At 32.3% G+C, this 22,359-nt stretch overlaps 1 protein-coding gene across 2 annotated transcripts in view; it reads left to right on the forward strand.

The window, feature by feature from the left end:
* The window catches only part of LOC106463757 (Down syndrome cell adhesion molecule homolog), an 88,400-nt gene that overhangs the window by 58,176 nt on the left and 7,865 nt on the right, over positions 1–22,359 (forward strand). For both annotated transcript variants that reach the window (XM_022391773.1, XM_022391781.1), the window contains exons 7-16: positions 3,277–3,424; positions 6,124–6,269; positions 7,742–7,876; positions 10,922–11,089; positions 12,377–12,447; positions 14,791–15,028; positions 16,117–16,215; positions 18,357–18,548; positions 20,057–20,350; positions 21,212–21,382. In XM_022391773.1, coding sequence (XP_022247481.1) covers positions 3,277–3,424; positions 6,124–6,269; positions 7,742–7,876; positions 10,922–11,089; positions 12,377–12,447; positions 14,791–15,028; positions 16,117–16,215; positions 18,357–18,548; positions 20,057–20,350; positions 21,212–21,382 — 1,662 coding nt within the window. The remainder of the gene's footprint in view (positions 1–3,276; positions 3,425–6,123; positions 6,270–7,741; positions 7,877–10,921; positions 11,090–12,376; positions 12,448–14,790; positions 15,029–16,116; positions 16,216–18,356; positions 18,549–20,056; positions 20,351–21,211; positions 21,383–22,359) is intronic.

The raw sequence follows: 22,359 nt of genomic DNA on the forward strand, positions 1-22,359 counted from the left end.
AACTTTAATATAAGCTTAACATGACAGCAAATGTACAACGTTTCGACAAGGTTTTGTCATCATCATATTAGCATACTTCTCATTTCTTATGACTTTGTTTTTCTTTTTTGTAGTAAAAAATGGTATTTTACTCTCACATACGTGTTTACATATTGTCTTAACGTGCGTTGCAAAAAACCTAATTCAGATGCTTTTACCCCCTCCCATGGCTTTTACTGCTTAAGTTTTGGATTCGATCCCCGTGGTGAATACAGCTCAGATAGCCCATTATCCAGCTTATCATCAAACAAAACAGATGTTTTTGCTTACTATGCAAAGCGACATAAAATATGTCATAAAATTTGTTTTATTGTTATTTAATTATTTTTTTAAAAGATTCAGGGTGAACGTTGTTTTACGTAAGAATTTACTAGCATAGAAAATAACCTCTATATACAATTACTAATAATAAGAAGTAATTTTAATTTCTTTTTATATAAAATTATGATCGTTGTTTTTTATTTTTTCAAGGAAATCTTAGCTTCCAAAATACGATAGCTATCTGACTTATTTTAATGCTAATTATATTGTACCATTGGTTCTTCTGCAATAGCCGTTTGCACACGTCTCACTTATTTGTTACTTAGTGATGTCTCGGTTGTACGTGGCTCCTAACCCAAAAATCCAAAGTTCGCTGAACTCGTTCCGCACTTTTAACTGTGGGCATATTATAAGACTGACAGTCAATCCCACTATTTCATAAAGATTGGCCTTGTCTGCGGTAGGTGCCGCTGACCGGTTACTCTCCCTCTGGTTAGAAGTTCTAAATTAGAAACAGTTATGCCTGAATCTTGGGATCTTTGTTTTGACCTTTTACCCTGTCTGTGTCGCATAGCATACCATTCCTTATGAATGTCTAAGCAGTCAATTTCAAGGAAAACATCAAGTTATTGCTTCTATTGTACAGAAAGTTAATTACACTATATTTGAATAAGATGAATATGCTAATGCAGTAAAGCGTTGTCATAGATTGGGGCACGGTATCTCAGGCGACGCTTAACACCTAAGTATAATTTAGCATACCTCCACCAATAGACTTATATTTCAAAAGCAGTTTTCATATGGCGTGATTGCTAAATGATGCAGAGCCAAGAAATGCAACATTTCAAAGAAAAAAACCTTCAGTGTTCTTTACTGAAACCGAGAAGGTCGCACAGCAAATTCTTTAAGGCAGCAGCGGGCTCCGAAACCACAATCCAAACCAATTCGGAGCAATAGTCTCATCCGCAAAATAAAGTTTCTGATTCATTGAGATGAATTTATACATATCTCCTCTTACCATTAACTACGTAATGAACGAGAATTTGAAGTTGGCGAAGGCCCGCAAGCTAAAAGTTCAAAAATTCCAGACAAAGAAATTGGAATAACAGCAATCCAATTTTACCACATATATACGCCGTCAATTCCAATGGACTTTTGTGCCTTTTGGCTGTTTAAGCGACTGGTGATGGAGGAAGTAATTATATGAACACAAAGGTCCTGGAACATGGTTTTTATAAAATGCGATTAGCCTAAGTGGTACTCGATTTATTGTTTTAGGTGACTTAGAATGCAGCAGATATGCACCACACTCTTTAGAATGAATTAGAAATGAGTTATTATATTACTATTATTATCATAAAGTTTGAAAAGTTTTACACTTAAGTGTGTATTTAGACATTCTTTCGTGTGTACTTAGACATTTTTTCAACACGTATTTTAGTATTCAAAGTTTAAAAGGAGAAAAGTAAGTATTAGAAAATGTTTATGAATGTGAAAAAAATATACAAAGAAACGACATCATCTTTGAATAAAGTAAAATTATGTGATCGTCAGTTTTATTTCTAATTTTGGCATTAAAAAAACCTATCCAAATTACAATAGAAAATAAAACGGTGAACTATACGTTGTATACACCTGTTCATTAGTTATGTTGTATTTGTCGCCAAGTAACATTTTTCTACTCTTTTTCTGAGTTCTATGAAACCTTTTTCAATTTGATATTTTGAACTTGTTATTTTTCAAAGTAATTTGTGAATTTGATAACTATGTGCTTTTTTGGTACAATGTTGCAGAATTTGTAATAGAGAACATGAGAAAACTGTGCATACTTTTATTAATGATTGAATATGAATTATTCAGAACAGTTTAAGAATACTGTACACAATAAAAATATTATTTTTCTCAAAAGAGAACAAAGCATAATGATACTTTTAGTATTTCTTCTGTCGATAGCTCACAAATTTACCGATAAGATGGTTTAAGTCAAAAACTAAAACAAAAATTATAGATGAAAAATGTTTGGAACAAATTCCAGTGGGCCTTATGTTTCGAAGAATAGTTTCCAAAAAAAATGCATATCATATAACTGGAAAAAAAGTCGTATCATTATATCATATATTTTCTTCACTGGTCCTTTTAACACCTTTTATATTATTTTAAACGGAACATTTTTCTTGGTTTCGAATTAACTGTTCTTTTAACGAGGCATTTCTCTTACGGATGAAATAACCTGACTTTTACGGTTGTTTCTGACAGGTAGTGAGAGGATTGGGTTATCTTGGTTTATGTCATTTTTTAAGATTTAAGCCGTTTTTTTTTGTGTGTGTTTGTTTTTAGAAAACATGTGATGAATGAACAAACCGGTGCTCTAACTTATATGTAAGCTTTTTCTCATCAACTACAGATAACTTTTATATCTAGACACAAGTTTAGATGTAGAAAGGAAGAGCTAGGATGAACAGCAAACAACATGTGTTAAACTAGCATTTGTTATATAGGTCTTCATAAGAAATACTATTTGGACAAAAGATGTTAGATGCTCATTTTAATCTTTAAGCTGTTTGTGGATTCACGGAAAAAACACCCATAAAGAATTAAGGTAGATTTAGTTCGAGTGGATACATATTAAGTCACTATGATGGCCTAACTTAAGTTGTTGTTGTTGTTTTCATTTTTGTATGGCAAAGCTATAGCGTTGATTTGAATTCCGTTAATTAAGAACATATTTATAAACTAAGGTTTTTGTGTTTTATTTCTCGGAACGATATTCATATGGCATCTTTCGTAACGAAGATTCGTGGATTCGAATACACTTTTGTATTGCATTTACTTTTTATGAACAAGAAATGCATTTTATTTTACAATAAAATCTATTTCACTGGTAGAACATTCTCATAGTATTTTATATAACAAGTTACTGTATGGACCTTTTAGAAAGTTATGCTATACTCCCTCATAACAATATGTTCTTTGTAGAGCCTCCAACTTTTGACGTCAAGTTCAGATCTCATTCTGCACAAAAGGGCCAGTCAGTCGATCTTTCCTGTGCAGCAGTAGGAGACCAGCCAATAAAATTTATTTGGAAGAAAGACGGTCGTATGTTAACCAACAGCTCGAGATATCTGTAAGAGATTATATGAACATATAAAAATATATATATTATGGTATGACTAAATGGTTTGCTGTTTTAACGACTAAGGTGAGGATTTCTTTTGTAATAAGCTTTTTACAAGTTTTGGAAAACCAATTTGGAGTTGTCATTCTTCGTGATTTTGTGATATTTCAGAATTATTTGAACACAAAGAGGCGAGCCAATAAATCATCTTATTTCAATTTTGAGCTTTATTAATTTTGGAAGATAAAATTCATAACAAAGGTTTTAAAGCAAAAACTGAAAACAAGAGATCACTCAAAAATATAATTTCAATATAGGTAGAAGCCCGATAACAAGAGTGTTTTAAAAAGATAGTTCTTCCTGCTGGAGGAACGAACAGGAAAAAGAAATAATAGCAGAAAAGGCAAAGCGAACTTAATAACAAATTATAGAAATTGGCCATTTCTGCATATTACCTTAAAAAACGATCATTTATCAAATCCAGTTCTCTTAAAAATATTAAGCTTCTGAATAACGATATATTCATGCCGTATAAAGTATAGCTAGTATTTGTTGAATGTTTTAAAATGGAAATATTTTCTGTCGCACGAGTATGTAGTTTTCTTGTGTACCAAGACACAAATAAGAGTTTCTCACAAGAATTAGCTCTGCTTTCAATAACCAATAGCTAGTCTTGCAGTACTTCTCGGCAATATATAAATCGTCTTTTTTTTCTGTAGAAACCTAAATACAGAACTTTCATGAAAATTTATTTCCAATTTTCTTAACTTAATGATAAATAACCACCATGTTCCTTTAAGAAGATCAAACAAGTGATAGTTTCGAAAAACGTGATTCTAAATTTAATCAAAATAAAGAATGGCCTGAGAGTACCTCGCTGATATCATTAGCATCATAAACATTTAGTCTTTTTTTCAACACTACCCATTCTCAATCTTTTATGTACTAATATTAGATATAACGTGGGAATATGTGATCGATATAATCACCTGTTGATCAATATATTACTTTCAAAAACAATAACGCTCTAGATCTTTCGACAGCTGGACCTTTGCCCCTAGTGAAGACGGGTCCAACATTCAAAAATGTTATGGCTTTACTGGATTTTTAATGGAATTTATCAACTTCTTTCTTGCGTGCTTTTTCTGCCTCATGTTGATAACAGGATATTATTACATTTTCGTTATTTAACTGCTCTGAGTATAGTTTCTTACCCGTATTTGTTTGTTCATTGTTGTTTTTTCGAATTTTCGCGTAAAACTACGCGAAGTCTTTCTGGCATAGCAATACCTAATATTGAACTGACAGACTAAAGAGTAAACCGAATAGTAGGATTTGTACATTATACTCATAGTTTCTATAGCAGCCCAGGGGTTGGCAATGGGTGCTCTTCCCTCTAGTATATCAGCTCAATGTTATAAATGGTTATGCGAAGACAGCCCTTGTGTAGCTTTGCATGAAAATTGAAAAACAACAAGGAAAATAATAGAGGGAAGATAACCACAGTGTGAATACGTGATATAACACATACCTGTTCGAGGTCTCGTTAATGAATGTGGGGAAAAAAATTATAATAATTAAAAGCTGATAAGTTTACCAATTTCACCTTTTGTACGAATTCTGTATGTTATTAATGTAGTTTGACGATTCCAAATAAAGTATTTTCGGTTTCATATGAAATATTTCAAGTATAAACAAATGACTTCTTTTTTATTTTGAGTAGGTTAGTTAATTTCAAGTTCTGTTGGGAATTTATCCTACTAAATCCACCCTTAAATACCTCATTACAAAATATCAATAATGTATTTTAAAATCAAATGTTTTCAGCATTCTCCAACTAACTTATTACCAGAAATAAATATTTTAAATCATAAACAGTTGTTTAATGTCAACTATATTCTTCGTGTTTTTTTTTATTGCCTTGCAATGTGCTGTTAAAACCTTTTTTACCGAGTTCCCTTGTTAATAACTTCGCTATTATTAGTTTAATATCTTCAAAATAAATATTTCCATTTCAGTTCAACGATATATATATATATATTTGTGTATGCGTATAAAGATGAAATACAAAATGCTATATTACCAGATAACATCTAAGTACGCTATACTTCTCCTGAACAAATTTTTGAAACATCTCTGTTTTATATTAATTGAAATAAGAATCAATAAGCAACCATTCTTTACTGTAGTAATATTTATTTATTTTTGAATTTTGTACTAAGATATCATATAGTAGGTCCCTATTATGCCTGACTTATATGCGTTTGCTTCATTGTTTTGCCGCTAGGTGACTCAAAAAATAATGAATTTAATCATTTCTTTCTGATTGTTTTGAAACCAGCCATGCAAAAATAAACTGATCAAAATATCAAAATCAAATAAACACACACATCAAATTGCATACCGAGCTAAGTTTCTGATTAAAGAACAAAAAAAAAGTGTTGTTTTTTTTTCAAAAATCGTGTAGAAACAAATGTTGCTGCGATGTGTCCTGGTATAAAGTAATGAAATTTAAAAGAATACTCATATTTTAAAGATGTATGTTCCATTAAGTATATCATCAGTTTATATACATTATTTAATAAGTTAAATATTGAAGATATAAGTAAGATGAAAATGAAATAATATATAACTTGCAACTTTACGAAATACATAAGTGCACTAAAAGATAAAAATCTCTATAAAGTGATTTCTTCTAAATATTTTAGACTCTCTGCTTCAGAACTACAGCAATCGACTGAAGTTTCTATACTAAAGATCATGAAAGCTAACAGAAATGACTCGGGGATTTATTTATGTCGCTCTCACAATGAATATGGACAAGATGAGATGAAAATCAAACTATTGATCCAAGGTAGTCATATTCAACATCATTTTTAGCTTATTAGTTACTAATGATATATTGTGTAGTTTATTGCTATGTTCTTCATAAATGATAAGAATAACTTATATGGCATAACTAAATATCGTGACTTAATGTAATATAACACTTAACAGTGAATAAAGCATCGTTATCACCTATTTCTTCGGTAGGTCACGTTTGTCTGTGTGCGTGTGTCACGTGAACGCAATAAGATCTAACAGCCATGTTTTTGAGATTACTCATATTTTACAGCCTCCCAGTGGTACAGGGGTATGTCTACGGACTTACAACGGTAGAATCTGAGTTTCGATACCCGTGGTGGGCAGAGCACAGATAGCCCATTGTGTAGCTTTGTGTTAATTACAAACAAACAAACATATTTTATATGGTGCTAAGCTATGGTGATTGTTACAATGATTCTCGCAAAAATTGTTTTTACTCTGATAGATAAAAACTCGATCGTTTTTGTTTATTTCGCGTTTATTTTACGTATACATCCCTAGTGTATTTAACTTTAACAAGAGCGTGAAGCTTATGTGTGTACAATGTGATTTTAAGTCTATCAATAGTTTTACAGTTCATTCTTCATATACGCATGCGTGACAAATACTTTTGACTGAAGTCAACAATTTGCACTATTATTTAAGGAAGTAACATATGTATATAATTTTAATAACAATAACCCTTCAATGAATGTATGAAACAGCTTACAGTGGGTCGGAAACCCATCAAAGAAGAAGAGATTTTTTTTTTCTAAGACCAAAACATTTCGAGAGCCGCAGTATGCCCTAATGTGGTCTAACCTTAAAAAAAAAGTCCCCCGGTGGGACAGCGTAAGTCTTCGGATTTACAACGCTAAAATCAGGGGTTCGATTTCCCTCGGTGGACATAGCAGATAGCCCGAGAGCGCAGGTTGCCGGCTCTGGCTTACACCTTGTCGATAGCTTGACTAGAAAATTCTTATCTCCCAAAAAAGCGTTTAAACCGTTTTTGTTTTGTTTTTCATATCTTGTTCTTGGTCTTGGGCTGGGCGTGACATAAAGGTTAGCATGCTCGGACTTTGAATTCCAAGTATTCATAGTTCACGGACCACTTTGCACTTTGGCGTTGTGAGTACTCTGTAAAAGTGATAGTCAAATCACATTATTCGATCAGACAAAAGAAGTCCAAGAGTTGGCAGTAGGTGTTGTTAACTAGCTGTCTTCTGTCTGATCTATCAGTTTAAACTTATGGACGGATATATATCCCTTTGTGTAGTTTTGTACGAATATTCTAACGCCATCCAACACAACAAACTTTTTTCTTGTCAGACAAATTGTAGAAAATTAGGAATGTTTTAGCGCTAGAGCTAATATCCAAGGTATTTGTATACTTACATGTGTATGTGTAACTAAATTAGTAGAGCTTTTAAATCTCAAGTTGTTTTCAGAATTACAAAGGTGTTTATAATAGTATCTTCTTAGAGGTACCTGGTCCACCATCCAACTTATCTGTGACTAACGTCACAGGAAGAACTATTTCACTGGTCTGGACAGAACCCTACACAGGAAATAGCGACATCTCTCGGTACTTTATAAAATATCAGAAAGAGTTACCGGGTAAGATAGTATAGTCGTATATATTTCACTTTTGTATTAATCTTTTAACACTCGTTATTTACTAATTCAGTTAATTTGTTTTCTTTAACATAAGTCTAGTATACCTTGAAGTATGAATATATTTTCCATGTTACATGATATTTAAGTTATCTCTCCCTGGAAATACGATGTTGAAAGGCAACCTAAACATCTAGCTGTAGATTTCACGGAAGTATGGCACCAGAAGGAGTTGCAGTCTATCAAATGTTAACACAACAACTATAACTATTATAAGAAGCAACGTTACTTACTGTTTTCGTCAGCTAATAACTGATTGAATTATAAAAATGAATACGGTTTATTTTCTTGAAGAAGTTATTATTTATGACAATAATCATAAACTGATGATCATTCAGAATATTTCAAAATGAAAACACTAAAAACATGGTTATAAAATTAATAAAGACAAGAAAATTATTTAACAATCCAGAAATACAAATATGAATCGAATTTCAAAGCAACGTATTTATTTCCTTTATTTAATTTAATCAATAAGTAAATTACTTTTACGGAATAATTTATAATAAACATGTTAAAGTTGTCTAAATGTTACCATACTCATATCAGCTTGAAAATGCTGAAAGCTATTCGAAAGGGTGTTTCAGCAAGTTAAGTTCTGTAAAAATAACGTGTCACATTGGATAATGATACCCTGTATATATTGGATAATTATAAAGAAAATTCTATATTTGAAATAATTATATATATATATATTAAAACCCTTCTTATCTTAAGGGAACTAAGCCTTACCAGAAGCTTATTGAGGATCATAAGTTTTATCCAAGAAAGTTTGGACAAGTACAGAGTGTTTTAGAAACTGTCAAAAAAGTATTCAAAATGCTTTCTGTCATTCTTAGTTAGCATACCAAGCCTATCCCTTAATGAAATACTGCAGGCATCATCTGTTCTGGACAATGTTCATTGACCCTCGCAATCTCATTTCTAATGGCCGCTTTCATATCCTTTAAATTTTGTGGTCAATTTCTTTTAGGAGACAGCAAAACATCAATGAGTGCAATGTCAATGGATCTTAAGGTTTATTTTTCATTAATCAATGACTCATGATTTTGTCGTTAATGAAAGTGCATGTTACAAATCTTTTAATAGATAGATATGGAAAATTATTGTATCCTGTCGGAAGGCTTTGTTCTCGGTGTTTTGACCCTCTAGGTATGGATTATATAATGTGGTTTTCACCATTTTCTCTTAACGGACTCAGTTTACCGAAACAGTTTGGGTGCCGCCAGTTCCATCAACAGCTTCGAAGAAACAAGGATCAATGACAGTGTTGGTTAAGCCGCACCATACAATAATAAGGGTTATGAGAACAATTTTGGTGAATTAAACGTGGGTTTTCATAGCTGTAGATGACAGTATTTTTTGAGTTGACATATCTATTAAGATGAAAGTGATTTCGTTTCTCCAAAGGGTGTTTCATAGTTACGTTTCACCGATCATCGATCTGGACATAATCCAATGTGTAAAATAAAGTCGGAAAAATGGATCGCCATTCCTAATGGCATGCAGACGGCAGACGTGCAAACTGGTAAACTGTGCGTTTTTTTATCATCATTATTACTTCCCATTTTAGTTTATGGCAGTTCAAGTTACCGAGTAGTACCGTTTGCACTTGGCAACCCAGGAGTAAGCTTCTTAGCATTGTCTTAGATATTCTGAGAAACCTCCATTACTGCTTCCATGGCCACAGATGACTGTACAGAACGAAAGGCACTTTTTACATATGCAATTGCTTCAAGTCTGTGAATTAATTTATTTAACATCCTTAAGGCATTTTTCTCTTTGAGAATTGTATTTTGGCCAAAGCAAAACTGTCATTATTTTGAAAGCACAAACGAACAAAAGTCACTGAATCATGCATATGTACACATATTTTATTCAAATCGCAAATCTATTTTGCTGAGACAGAAAGAGAAAAATGAGAAATAAAGATAGTGCTAAGTTTCAAGAAAAACAATAAAAACATGCTGTATAATACGGTTTTCAAATATTCTATCCATACTATCCCGTATAATGGCCAGGTGGATAAGGCGCTCGACTCGCAATCTGAGGGTCGTGGGTTCGAATCCCCGTCCCACCAAACATGCTCGCCCTTTCAGCCGTGGGGGCGTTATAATGAGACGGTCAATCCCACTATTCGTTGGTAAAAGAGTAGCCCAAGAGTTGGCGGTGGGTGGTGATGACTAGCTGCCTTCCCTCTAGTCTTACACAGCTAAATTAGGGACGGCTAGCGCAGATAGCCCTCGTGTAGCTTTGCGCGAAATTCAAAAACAAAACAAACTATCCCGTATAAAATATCTCAATGCGCCTCTGGTGAAATTTAGTTCCCCTAAAACAAATCTACGATAAACGTTTTGACGGTGTCAATTACTTGAATTATTCTTCCTTCTTATCGCCTAGATCTCCATTACTTTTTCAATAAATATTACTTTTAGACATACTATGAAACTATTTGTCTGATTATAGATATAAAACAATTCCTTATTTGATCTAGAAATTCCAGCTGAATAAATTAACGCATGTCATCGACAGTGAGATCTAAATTATTTGTAATTTGATATGTAAAATAAATTTAATTCAGGCTGCTTAATTCCATTTTTGACTTTTTGTCATTTCTCGAGTGTTCAATGAAACCATTAATTAAATTTTCAAAATAATATCAACAACGCAAAAAATTCTTCAATAAATTCTGTGTTTGATTTATATTTCACCAAGAGCCTTCTACGCGCTCACTGGTCTTCTAAAAAAATATATTTCTTGAACATAACAACATACGTATAGAACCAGAATTCTGAAGTGGGCGCGGGTTTGAATGAACTTAAACACTAATTTTGTGTGTTAACTGTAGATTTGAAAATTATTTAGGGAATAAATACACTGCTTTATGGATAGAGTGGTGAATGGGTAGAAGAGTTGAAATAAAAATGTAAATTTTAATATATCACTTACTGCCTTTTCAGCCTGATAAAGATTTAAGAATGTTGCTAGGTCACCAACGGAGTATGATGATTAACCGAACAATTGAAGGGTCTCAGCGTACAGCTGTCCTCAGAGGTCTGGAACCAGCCAGTTCTTACCTAGTGAGTATTGATGCCCAGAATGCAGTTGGCAGAGGAAGTGAGAGTGACTGGATAAGAGTCAAAACCGAGCAGGAAGGTAAGAGAATATATTTGTAAAACAAAAAACTGGATATTATTTATAAGTTTCTGAGCTAAGATATAATTACCTTTTTATCGTAATTGGTGAGTCTCTCACTCATTAGAAATCAAACTTTAACGTTAGTATTATACTGGTTAACTGATAGTTGTACATCCTGTAATATTAATTCAACTTACGTTGAATTTAGGATTTTTTTAAGTAACAAAATACAGTACTTCTTTCGTATACAATATTTGTAGTTCAGTCCATAAGATCAAAGTGAGCCACTTTATGATTCGGGGTGGTCTAATAGTTAGTTACCCTCACACTTCAATCTCTACTGTATGAATATCATATGATTTGTAACATCAGACCTCGTGGATCCTTTGTCATTCTGTGCGGCTGTTTACAAATGCTCGCACATTAATCTGAAACAAATGAAAATTAAAAATTAATTAGTATACCGTGTTGTAGCAACTAGCTTCAGAAGGCTTGGCATGGTTTGGTGGTTAGGGCATTCGACTCGCAATCTGTAGGTCTCGGGTTTGTATCCCATCACCAAACATGTTCGCCCTTTCAGCCGTGGGGACGTTATGATATGATGTGAACAATCCCACTATTCTTTAGCAAAAGCATAATCCAAGAGTTGGCGGTGGGCAGCGTTGACTAGCTACTTCCGCTTTAAAGTATCACTTCAAAACTAGGGGCGGCTAGCGCAGATAACCCTCGAGTAGCTCTGTGCGAAATTCAGCGAAAAACAAATCAACTTTTGGACCACCCTGTATAAGTAAGTTTTGTGAAAACTTAATTTAGTGCTCTAGACATTGTATTTGTACATTAAATAAGAGAAAGTATGTTTTCAAATTTCTTTTATATATCGTATTTGCAATATAAAACCAAAGCAACATTGACCAATACCCGTAATAAATATTAATGCGAAATATTTTGCAAAAATATTTTAAGATATTAAAAACTAAGATAATTCACGTAATTGAATGCACATCATAAAATCAAGCTAAGTACCTGAAGAACAGTGTAAAAAATGCGTAGTTTTATTTTACACCTATTAATTTGTTTAGACTTTTTATGTTTCTTTTTCCAGAAAACTGCTCAATTTCTTTGTTCTTTTATAATGTTACATCTCGTTTAGAAAAATATCAACTTGATTCTTTCAATTTTCTGATCTTGTAACTTAAGGGTTGAGGAAAATAAAAATACGGTGTGTTATTTTACTAAAGCACATTCGCTAACATAGTTTTTGTCTTACATTATATTGCACTAAGATTTCCTTCATTATACATTTAGCTCCAAGTGGTCCGCCGGAAGAAATTGCAGCTCAAGCAACGGGTCCCAATTCAATTAAAGTGACTTGGAAGGTAAAAATAGATACCATTATAACATTCATGCAGTACTTTACATCAAAGTAAGCTTACATGTATACACTTAATAACAATGATATAGGCGCTTAATATATAGGGCTGAAGGGTTACGTACCTTCCCCCTTCACTTTTTCCACTTAATAATAATGAGGATGCATATTTTAAGAGGATTTAATTTCCGGTGCTTAAACATGTGTTGCAGTTTATTTGTCAAGTGTATCCATAACTATTTTCTCTCACCATTAATATACAATTATTATTTGATTATATATACCAAACTGGTCAATATTTTAGAAAAACGTGACCCTATTTCAATTAACCTAAGTGATTGAACATTTACTACTGTACAAACTTCTATCATTCATTATAATGACTTAACTTTGCCTTGCTGAACATAACATAGTCTGGTAAACAAAGGCATATAGTTTATTTTTTCCTTTCAGAGGTTTATTTTTGTTTATTCTTTACATTTTTTTTAAATTCTACTAAAACACATTATTAGTTTGTGTAGAGAAACGCATCACACGATCCTTTTGTCCAGTGGTGTAGCCCTAGATATAAAAGGTTTATTTGTCGCTAAGTGACAAAGCTACAAATGGGCTATCTGTGCTCTGTCCTCAGCAGGTATCGAAACCCGATTTTAGCATTATATACCTTCAGACTTACCGCTTAGCCACTAGGGTAGATGTAAAAGGATCTGGACAATAAAATTTTTCAAAATGGAAGATCTGGAACGATTTTTCAACAAGCACACTCTTAGTTAAACAGTTTTAGATGAAACAAACAAAAGGATAATTTCTCTATTCAGTTTTTCTTTGTGTTTAATTTTTTTACGTAAAGTCTATTAATTATAATATTTTCTTTTAAGCTAATTAATAATTTATAATAAAAATCATAATACTAGGGCGCGCCCAAAATCTTTTAATAAAGTTCCTAGGCGGTTCCCAGGACCGCCCTAACTCGATTACATCATTGTTTTTCATTATTTTTTATAGTTTAATAGTGTTAAACGTATAGCTTTACAGTAAACTATACCTCTTATCTTTAGGCTCCCCCCAGTGGCACAGCAGTATGTCTGCATGCTTACAACGCTAGAAACCGGGTTTCGATACCCGTGGCGGGCAGAGCAGAGATAGCCCTTGTGCAGCTTTGTGCATAATTAAAAAAAAACTTATTCTTAGAGGGGTTTTAATATATATATATTAAATACTGTCAGTGCCACTTCGTACTACTTTAAAGTATGGTACGTTTTCGTGTTGCCCTACTTTTCATTCTTTTTGGAAGTTTCACATTTGATGTTTTTTATACTTTTATGTTAATATTCACCTACAAATTTTCACAGAATACTGCTAGAATGATTTTATTGAACGTAACGTACATCGCTATTAGACCTACCTTAATTACTATATTACGTTATTAGTAACAAGTGGATTGAGGTATCTACATTTGTTTGACACCAACAAACATTTCTCAATAAGTTTATTAGAGGCGAGATTTTCCAGTGGTAACAATTTTCCTTACTCCTTACATTAGTTAGATATATGATAAGTTACCATATATTTTATAGTTTTTAATTTTTAGATGTTAGTTACTTTTTAAAAATCAGATTGGCATCACTGTGAATACACAGCATGTTTTTTTTTTCATTGCTAAATCATCAGTTAATAGTTATTTTACAATATATACATATAGAAATTGGTTAAAAAATTATCTTATATATGAACCTCATAATGTAATGAACAAGTTACAAACATTTCCGAAAAGTATAAGTTTTCTATATAAAAAAATATAGTTACGTTGAGAACATGCGTTATGGCTAGATTTTTTTCTTGTCGATTAAGGAAATTAATAGAGACTAATTTGAATTATGAAAAATAACTGCTAACGAACACTAAAATTACGAGCACCTAGTTAAAAAAAAAAACATCTACGGTAGTATGAGTACAGTGTCGAGTCTTGTTATCTATAGCGTAATGAGTAATAATTATCAACTTTAATATTTTTGTGGCAACAAACATTTCACTCTTCTATAAAAGGAGATTATCTTTTATATGTCATCTTCAGTTGTAAAGAGCTACAAAAGAAGTACTGTGATAAGCAATATACTTCAATATAGCATTTTTACTGGACTGTTCTATACTTTTTTATGCAATTTCTGGATACATAACAACCTCATAGCTGATATGTATACATAGATATACATATTACATGTAGAGATTTATTTTGATACTATATCTTAAGCTCACCTAACTGTCCAAAGACGTCAACTCGGATCAGAGTTTGTAATTAGGTTTTACTAATACTATATATCATGTTTCACCTTCTTTTAATACCCTCTAGCCTCCCCAAGAAGATTACTGGAACGGGAAGATTATCGGCTATTACATCGGCTACAAACCCATTGATGAAACGTTACACATGTACAAAACAGTTCATGTGAAAGACGTGACGGCACGAGAGCAGTACCACCTGACTAATCTTAAGAGATCAACAATCTACCACATCACAATCCACGCTTTCAACAGCAAGGGGCCTGGTCCCAGATCTGACGAAGTGCAAGTAAAGACATTGGATGATGGTAATATTGTAGGAAATTATTCATATAGCTAACAAAATTATGTAGACTTCGGTTTGTTTCGTTTTCGAAAGTGAAGTTGATTCAATATATATATTATATATAATGGTTTTATCTGATAAAGCATTAAATTACGTTAAAGTTTTCTATTATTCACCTAAAACACAGAACAGTTTATTATCCGATTGGTGATAAAGCCGAGAGAATGTAGCATGCAGATTTTTAACATATTCACAGTGAGACTATGTTGACTGGCAGCGAATAGCAGTAAAAACACTAATTACTTCATCAGTAAATTACCCAAATATTGATTCTCAACACATATTCATGGCCAGTCTCCTTCAGTTGGCGATATAATAGCTTTATAAATAGTTAACCAAAATAATATTTATTTTCCTATTGAAGAATTCAACACGTTTACAGTAAATTTGTTGATATTCATGCTAAGTAAACACCATGAAGTTCATCAGCTAATTACTATCTTGTTATCGTTTGGAAATGAGGTATTCAAGCTTAGTCTTTTTCGATTGACAATAAACGTGATTAAACTGAGCGAGCCAATCTTTTATTATTATATATCTAGCTGGAGTACCCTTCCCCTGGACAGAAGTTATGTAAATTGATGATTAATGAAAATTTATCTTAAGACATGAAAAGTTGCTTCCTCTAAATGTAATTATAAGAAACGCCCATAAAAACTGCAAGACACAAAATGTGAAACCGCAAGTTTGCATGTATCTCCGCATGGACCCAACAAACCTTCATGCCAAATTTGGTGAATATATGTCAACAGGGGTCGAAGTAGTGATAAAAAATGCATAAACGCCCATAAAAACCGCAAAATGCAAAACTGAAAATTTTTATGTATCTCCCCATGGACCCAATGAACCTCCACACCAAATTTGGGGAAGATCCATCAGCACCCTGCGCATTAGATACATTGACATACAACAGACAGTACCATTATATTTATATAGATATACGTATAAGCCTATTATTGCTTTATGCATTGAATCATCAGTGCGTATATTTTTTAATTTATTCTGACCAGTGTTTAATATTTCTTTCCTTCATTTACAATAATATTTTAGTTCCTCCCAGTGCTCCTGATCTGAAAATGTTATCCAAATCAACATCTTCGATTACTTTAAAATGGTCTCAACGAGCAACATTTGGTGCAAGTGTAGTAGGTAAGGCGTTACAGTATGTATTGTATTTAATTAGTTTCCCTTTACTACATAATCTAATAATCAGAAGCAGACTCGAAACTGATGTTACATAATAGATATTTTAAGAATTTATTTGCCTGTAAGATACCATTTAACTAACGGGAATTTATATTTACAGAGACAAGTACAACAACACAAGTTCTATAATTGTGTAAGATGTATAACAATACATGTTCTATAAATATAGAATTTTTTTAAAGTTGTTTATACCTAATCCGTAACAAATTTATTTTTGAATACATTTTTAACTTGAATAACATTTTGTAAACATTCTTACTGTATCAAATCCATCAGCTTGATACTTTTTTACAAAATCATATTCCCTACCCATTTTTAACATATTCCAAAGATACAAGTGTGCTCTGGATTGCTTGTAGCCAACTTTTTTTGGGGTTACCAGCTGTTTTTAAGAAACAGTATTTTCAATTACTTTGTAACGAAGTTTTGTCTGAGAAAATTACTTCAATGGCTTCCACCGTAAGAGTGATGGACTTATGTCACGACTCTTTCTCTCTCTTGATTCTTCTAACGGAGAACAACTCTTACTCGTCACTCATAAAATGTGTTTATTCTTAAGTCGTGATTTTCAGCGAGTTATCTAAACCGCTTAGTAAGTTAACGTTCTGTGGATGAAAAATGGGCCTGAAGTTTAGAAGTTCTCTATATAATCTGTAAAGCTTATTCTGTAAATTCCTTGCCAGGCAATCCCTTCGGCTTACTATTTATAAAAAAAACTGAAGTTACCAGGCAGCTGTAATCAACTGTAAGTTCACCGTACAACTAAAACAGCCATGACACAAATAAGAAGAAGAAAACTCAGTCAACTCCAAGTAACACTTTTTACCCCATAGAACTACAGTAAAACAAGTCGAGCCAGAAAAAGATCGTGTACCAAAAGAATTACACTGTAAGAACTCTCAAGATTTTTTTCGGGATATCCCAACTAAATTTAGATCAAACAGAAAAATAGAAAATGTATTTTCTTTCATATCAATACGACACAAAAACACACCAAACTAATGTAAGACAAAATATAATTTAATGTTGTTTCTTACAAATAGAAAATGCATTTTCTTTCATATCAATACGACACAAACACACAACAAACTAATGTAAGACAAAGTGTCATTTAATGTTGCTTCTTCCAAATAGAAAATGTTATTAGCTTTTTATTTTCAAATATACCTTAAAGTTTACGCCTATTTCTAGTGTGTTGCTAAAATCCACTTAACTTTCTTTTTGAATTGATTTATTGTACATTAATAAATAATACATACTTTTCAACAAGCAATCAAAGTTTGGAGAATAGATAAGAAGAAATATTGTAGAAACGTAAATTGATTTGCATAACAGCTTTAAGAATGATTTTCGTAAAAACTGACTTTGTATAGTGGAGCTAAATAAAACATTTAAAAAGTAAGAGAAAATATATTATATGTACTTTAGTATAATATAGCCTCTGGAACATAACTAAAACAAAACATTTTGTTCATGAAAATGGTCCGAACGTTTCAGGTACCATAATTTTGTTGAGAGCATTTATATCTGCTTAGAAGTTAAGATCCGTAAATGGAAAAAAATAACATATGGTTTTTTTATAGTATCATAATTATTCAAACTAATGAACGCTGTAAATGTAATCCTTTACTGCTAAGGAGACATATTTGGCATGTGAAATTTAAAGGCATTACTAAAATTTGTACGAACAGATTTTCTGTATAGGTCTTAGTAAGTTATAAAATATTTCAACATAAGACATTTCGTGTCAGTTTAAAACATACTGATTACCTTATTTGTTGATTTGTTTTGGTATTAAAATGTTCAAACGATCAACATTGTTTGATTAACAATTATCTAAAAACCGAACAACGGCCGTAGAAGACACTACACTTTTCGACGTAGAGTGTCTTTTACGCCCGTTGATCGATTTTTAAATAAATATTAAATTGTGTTATACGACGTTGATTGTTTGAGTATTTTAATATTTTAAATGTTTACACAAGTTCCTTGAATTTGAACCAATTATTTATTTTGCATCGATTTATTCTGGCGAGTATGAGTATACTTTCATTGTAGTAAATATGATATATCTTTTTTTTTAGACTACAAACTTCATTACCGGGAGGAAAACGATCACGTGGGGTGGACAGTAATTCCCATATCAACCAACCAAAACCAGTATACAGTGCAGAACCTGAAATGTGGTACAACTTATCAGTTTTTTATGACGTCACACAATAGTGTTGGTAGGAGCGAACCAAGTAATAAACTTATCATCAGAACTACAGGAGCGGGTAAATTATTATTTTTCTACGTAATTATAAGTAACGAATGTACCTTTACCTATATTTTAAAGTATACAAAAGGTTACAGTTTAGTAAAAACAATATGATCATGTTCTACGAGAAGTTGTTTTCTCGCGAAACTTATTAATAAAGACACTTATTATTTATTTCAGCAAGATTTGTGGTACGACTTTACAATCGTTTTTTTGCATTTTAACTGTAGTGTTACAAAATGTTTTTTTAAACTTGATCAACCACACATAGAAAAACTGTTAAAATAAACTTTAGCAATGTTAGCTGATTTCAGTGAAAACGGATTTGGTGTTAAAAGTAACAACACTTTATAGGATCGTAAGTATTTTTTGGTAAATGAGATACTATTTATTTTTTTTTAAATCCCATACACACACATCAATGGTATGTTTGTTTGTAATTATGCACAAAGCTACACAAGGGCTATCTGTGCTCTGCCCACCACGGGTATCGAAACCCGGTTTCTAGCGTTGTAAGTCCGCAGACATACCGCTGTGCTACTGGGGGGCTCAATGGTATGTTAATTTTTTTTTTCCATTTAAATTGTAAAAACGACATCTCGGCATCTCCTTACCTGAGATGGTAGTTTAAAACAGCTTTTCAAACAATGAGACCAAAAATAAACACTGTCGCAAACAACAACAAAAAAATATATAACGGAAAAATAAAAATAGAGTACAAATTTCCATGTGATACGTGTGTTAGAGACGTATCCGTAAAGTAGAAATCACACATCGAGAAAGTACAAATTCCAATGTGATACGTGTGTTAGAGACGTATCCGTAAAGCAGAAATCACACATCGATATGGATACACCGTTTATCAAGGTTAACCTTTATTCGAAATAAAATAAAAATTAAGACCAACGTTCCACATCTAAAACCACCATTCACTGTCTGTAGTCTGTTTTAGGAAAATAGTCAGAACTTGTTGTTGTTTGTAATGAAACACAAAGCTACACAATAGGCTATCTGTGCTCTGCCCACCACGGGTATCGAAACCCGGTTTCTTGCGATGTAAGTCCGCAGACATGCCGCTGTGCCATTTAGGGGCCGTAACTTATCTCCTGAAATGAACATTCCAGTTTTAATAATGGTCACATGACTACATGAGCAGTAAAATAAATTCAAATCAGAAATTATTACTACTAGATCAATGAAGAAAGGAATTTTTCCTAAAAATTCTAAAAAGAAAAAGTAGCATTTAGGAATAGTGGCGTTTCTAGGAGTTTGTTTTATTGTGGGGAGGGAGACAAGGAGTTAGTTTGTGAGGGCAGGAAAAATCAACTTTTTTCAGATCAATGAGAGTCACAGTTTAGAGAGATATAATTTAAAATCTTAAACACATAAATCCTAGTATCTCAGATGTGGGTGCTGCTTGGGGATGGGGGGGGGGTAGTCTGACCTTGCTTGACACGCTCCTACTCAGGATATATGAATATCATAAATTATTCCCATTTGTTTATGTGTTGTTGTTTTCTTTAGCTCCTGTGTCACCAGCTCGTGAAGATTTTATTAGCATCAACGTAACTGAAGCTATTTTGGACTTCTCTAAGTGGCAAGATGGTGGCTGCTTTATCACCTCTTATACAGTCAAATTGAGACAAAAGTTCCACACTCGTTGGAAGACTCTTGTGGACAACCTTATATTTAATAAATCACCTTTTCAAGTCACGGCTTTGTCATCGGCTACTTGGTATGAAGTCTTAGTTGTTGTACAAAGTTCTGCAGGTGCTACCGAAGCGATGTACGATTTTAGAACACGAAATAAAACACGAGGTAAAACAATTCTAAACTATATTTTTTATTACTATATTTAAAATTCACAAGGACCCAGGCATTACAGTTTTTAATATCATACTTACAAGGTAGTAATTTCCTATTTTTTATCAAATAACAATAGCTATATTGTAATTGTAATCTAATGGAAAAAAGTGCCTTCAGTTAACACAAATACAAAGCTCACAAAGGCATCTGTTTAAATTCTTCTTAGATTACTTTATATTCAACAAAAAAGAAACTTAATATAGGAAAATACTATTTTTATTTTTGTTTCTATTATTGTTGGTAATACATGAAAAATCGATATATAATTAATATAATACAGTAAAAGAAAGAGTATAAAGATTATGTAAACGTTGAGTTATTTGAAATTTTTGTTGAGGTGCTAAGTTTTCTTAAGTTGGAAATTTTGCAGAAGTTATACCTAGTTTTTTAACTTTATCGTTTTGGTTGTTGGTTTTGTTTTTTGTCCGTTAATCATATTAACAAATTCTTTTACACTTATTTTTGAATGTGTGAAGCATTAAAGCACAAAGTGTCTGCACTCTGCAAGTTTAACATACACAGCTAGAAGCGAAAAAGTAACTCAAATGTTCAAAACTCCTGTCTCTGAAACACAAATATGAGTTTAACACAATTTCCGGACACCCTTTATATTCGGTTTTTGATTTCAGTATTTGATTTCTTTTCACTTACATCTAACCGAAAAGCATTTTAAGCAATACTCAAAATAAATATTTGTTTATTTTTTAATAGTGTGCCAAAAAATAATTAAATGAAGTGAGAAACTTCAGTGCTGCTTAATTTATGTTTTTCAAAATTTCTATTTATTTTAATTTATTTCTTCTTTTTTTTAAGAAATTGTGCCACAGGAAACTGCTAACGTACCAAAGCCTCCTACCAAATCTTTCATCATTGATTTGGAAGTACTTGTACCCATCACTGTTTCCAGCTTTGTTGTTGTGGTGGTGATCGTCGTTGGCTGTGTACTTTGTATCCGAGAAGCTCGATCTCATCGTCGCATAAATGGTGAGACAACTAAATATAATAATTTTTATTTCTGCTCACAGAATATCTAAAAAAAATCACTAAAACAAATGTTTAATTAGAAGATCATGCTGTGCTTTTAAAGAATCATGTTGCACTTTTGTTTTGTCAAGTGGATACGACATGTCTGATATCTACAACTGATTTGATTAGATGGCGCAAAACAACTAGGCTATCTGCGCCATCTACAACGAAATGCCAAGTTTTTCAAAAACAAAACCTGAATTACAATATTACATCTAGGATATATTTTTAATGTGAGTCCAAGACAATTAAAACCGTTTTGACAACTCCTATTTATCTTGTAATTGAATTGTCTAATAATCTAAATTCACAGTGTTGTAACTTTGTTCTTTCGTTGGCTGGTTCTTTTAAATTACCCTGTGAAAATCATTCAAAGACCAGTTTACGTAACAATAACAAATTATTTTTTTTTAACGTTTTTGCATTCTCAAATACTGCGGTAACTTGTAAGTTGTAGGCCACATTTAGAACAACGCTAACTGTACTGCATTAAAGTAAGAATAAACTTGTACATTTCACGGCTGATCGATCAAGTAACTGAAATCAAAACACTAGCTTAAATAAAAACACTCTCTGATTGATTCACTCTATTGACTAGAAACAACTCTATCTTTTATCTTGATGCTTCTCTGAACCCGTATTTATAATTTATGAGAAAACCTTCTGTGAACATTTTTAGAACTTTTTAGGCCTATATTATTAAACTTTTCGATCTTAAAGCATGCGCTAACATCTAAATTACAAAATTGAAAATATAGCTTATAATCATAGGTTGAAATAATAAATATCATGATATTATAAAAACTTTCTAATACACATTTATCATCTGTAACATTCTTAGCTTATTTTATCTTTGCAGTGCAACACTTACAAAAGCTCAGAATTATTCTACATATTGCTTGTTTTTTGTTTGTTTTTTTGAATTTCTCGCAAAG

This window comes from Limulus polyphemus, unplaced genomic scaffold (assembly GCF_000517525.1).
Source record: "Limulus polyphemus unplaced genomic scaffold, Limulus_polyphemus-2.1.2 Scaffold55, whole genome shotgun sequence".
NCBI classification, from domain to species: Eukaryota; Metazoa; Arthropoda; class Merostomata; order Xiphosura; family Limulidae; genus Limulus; species Limulus polyphemus.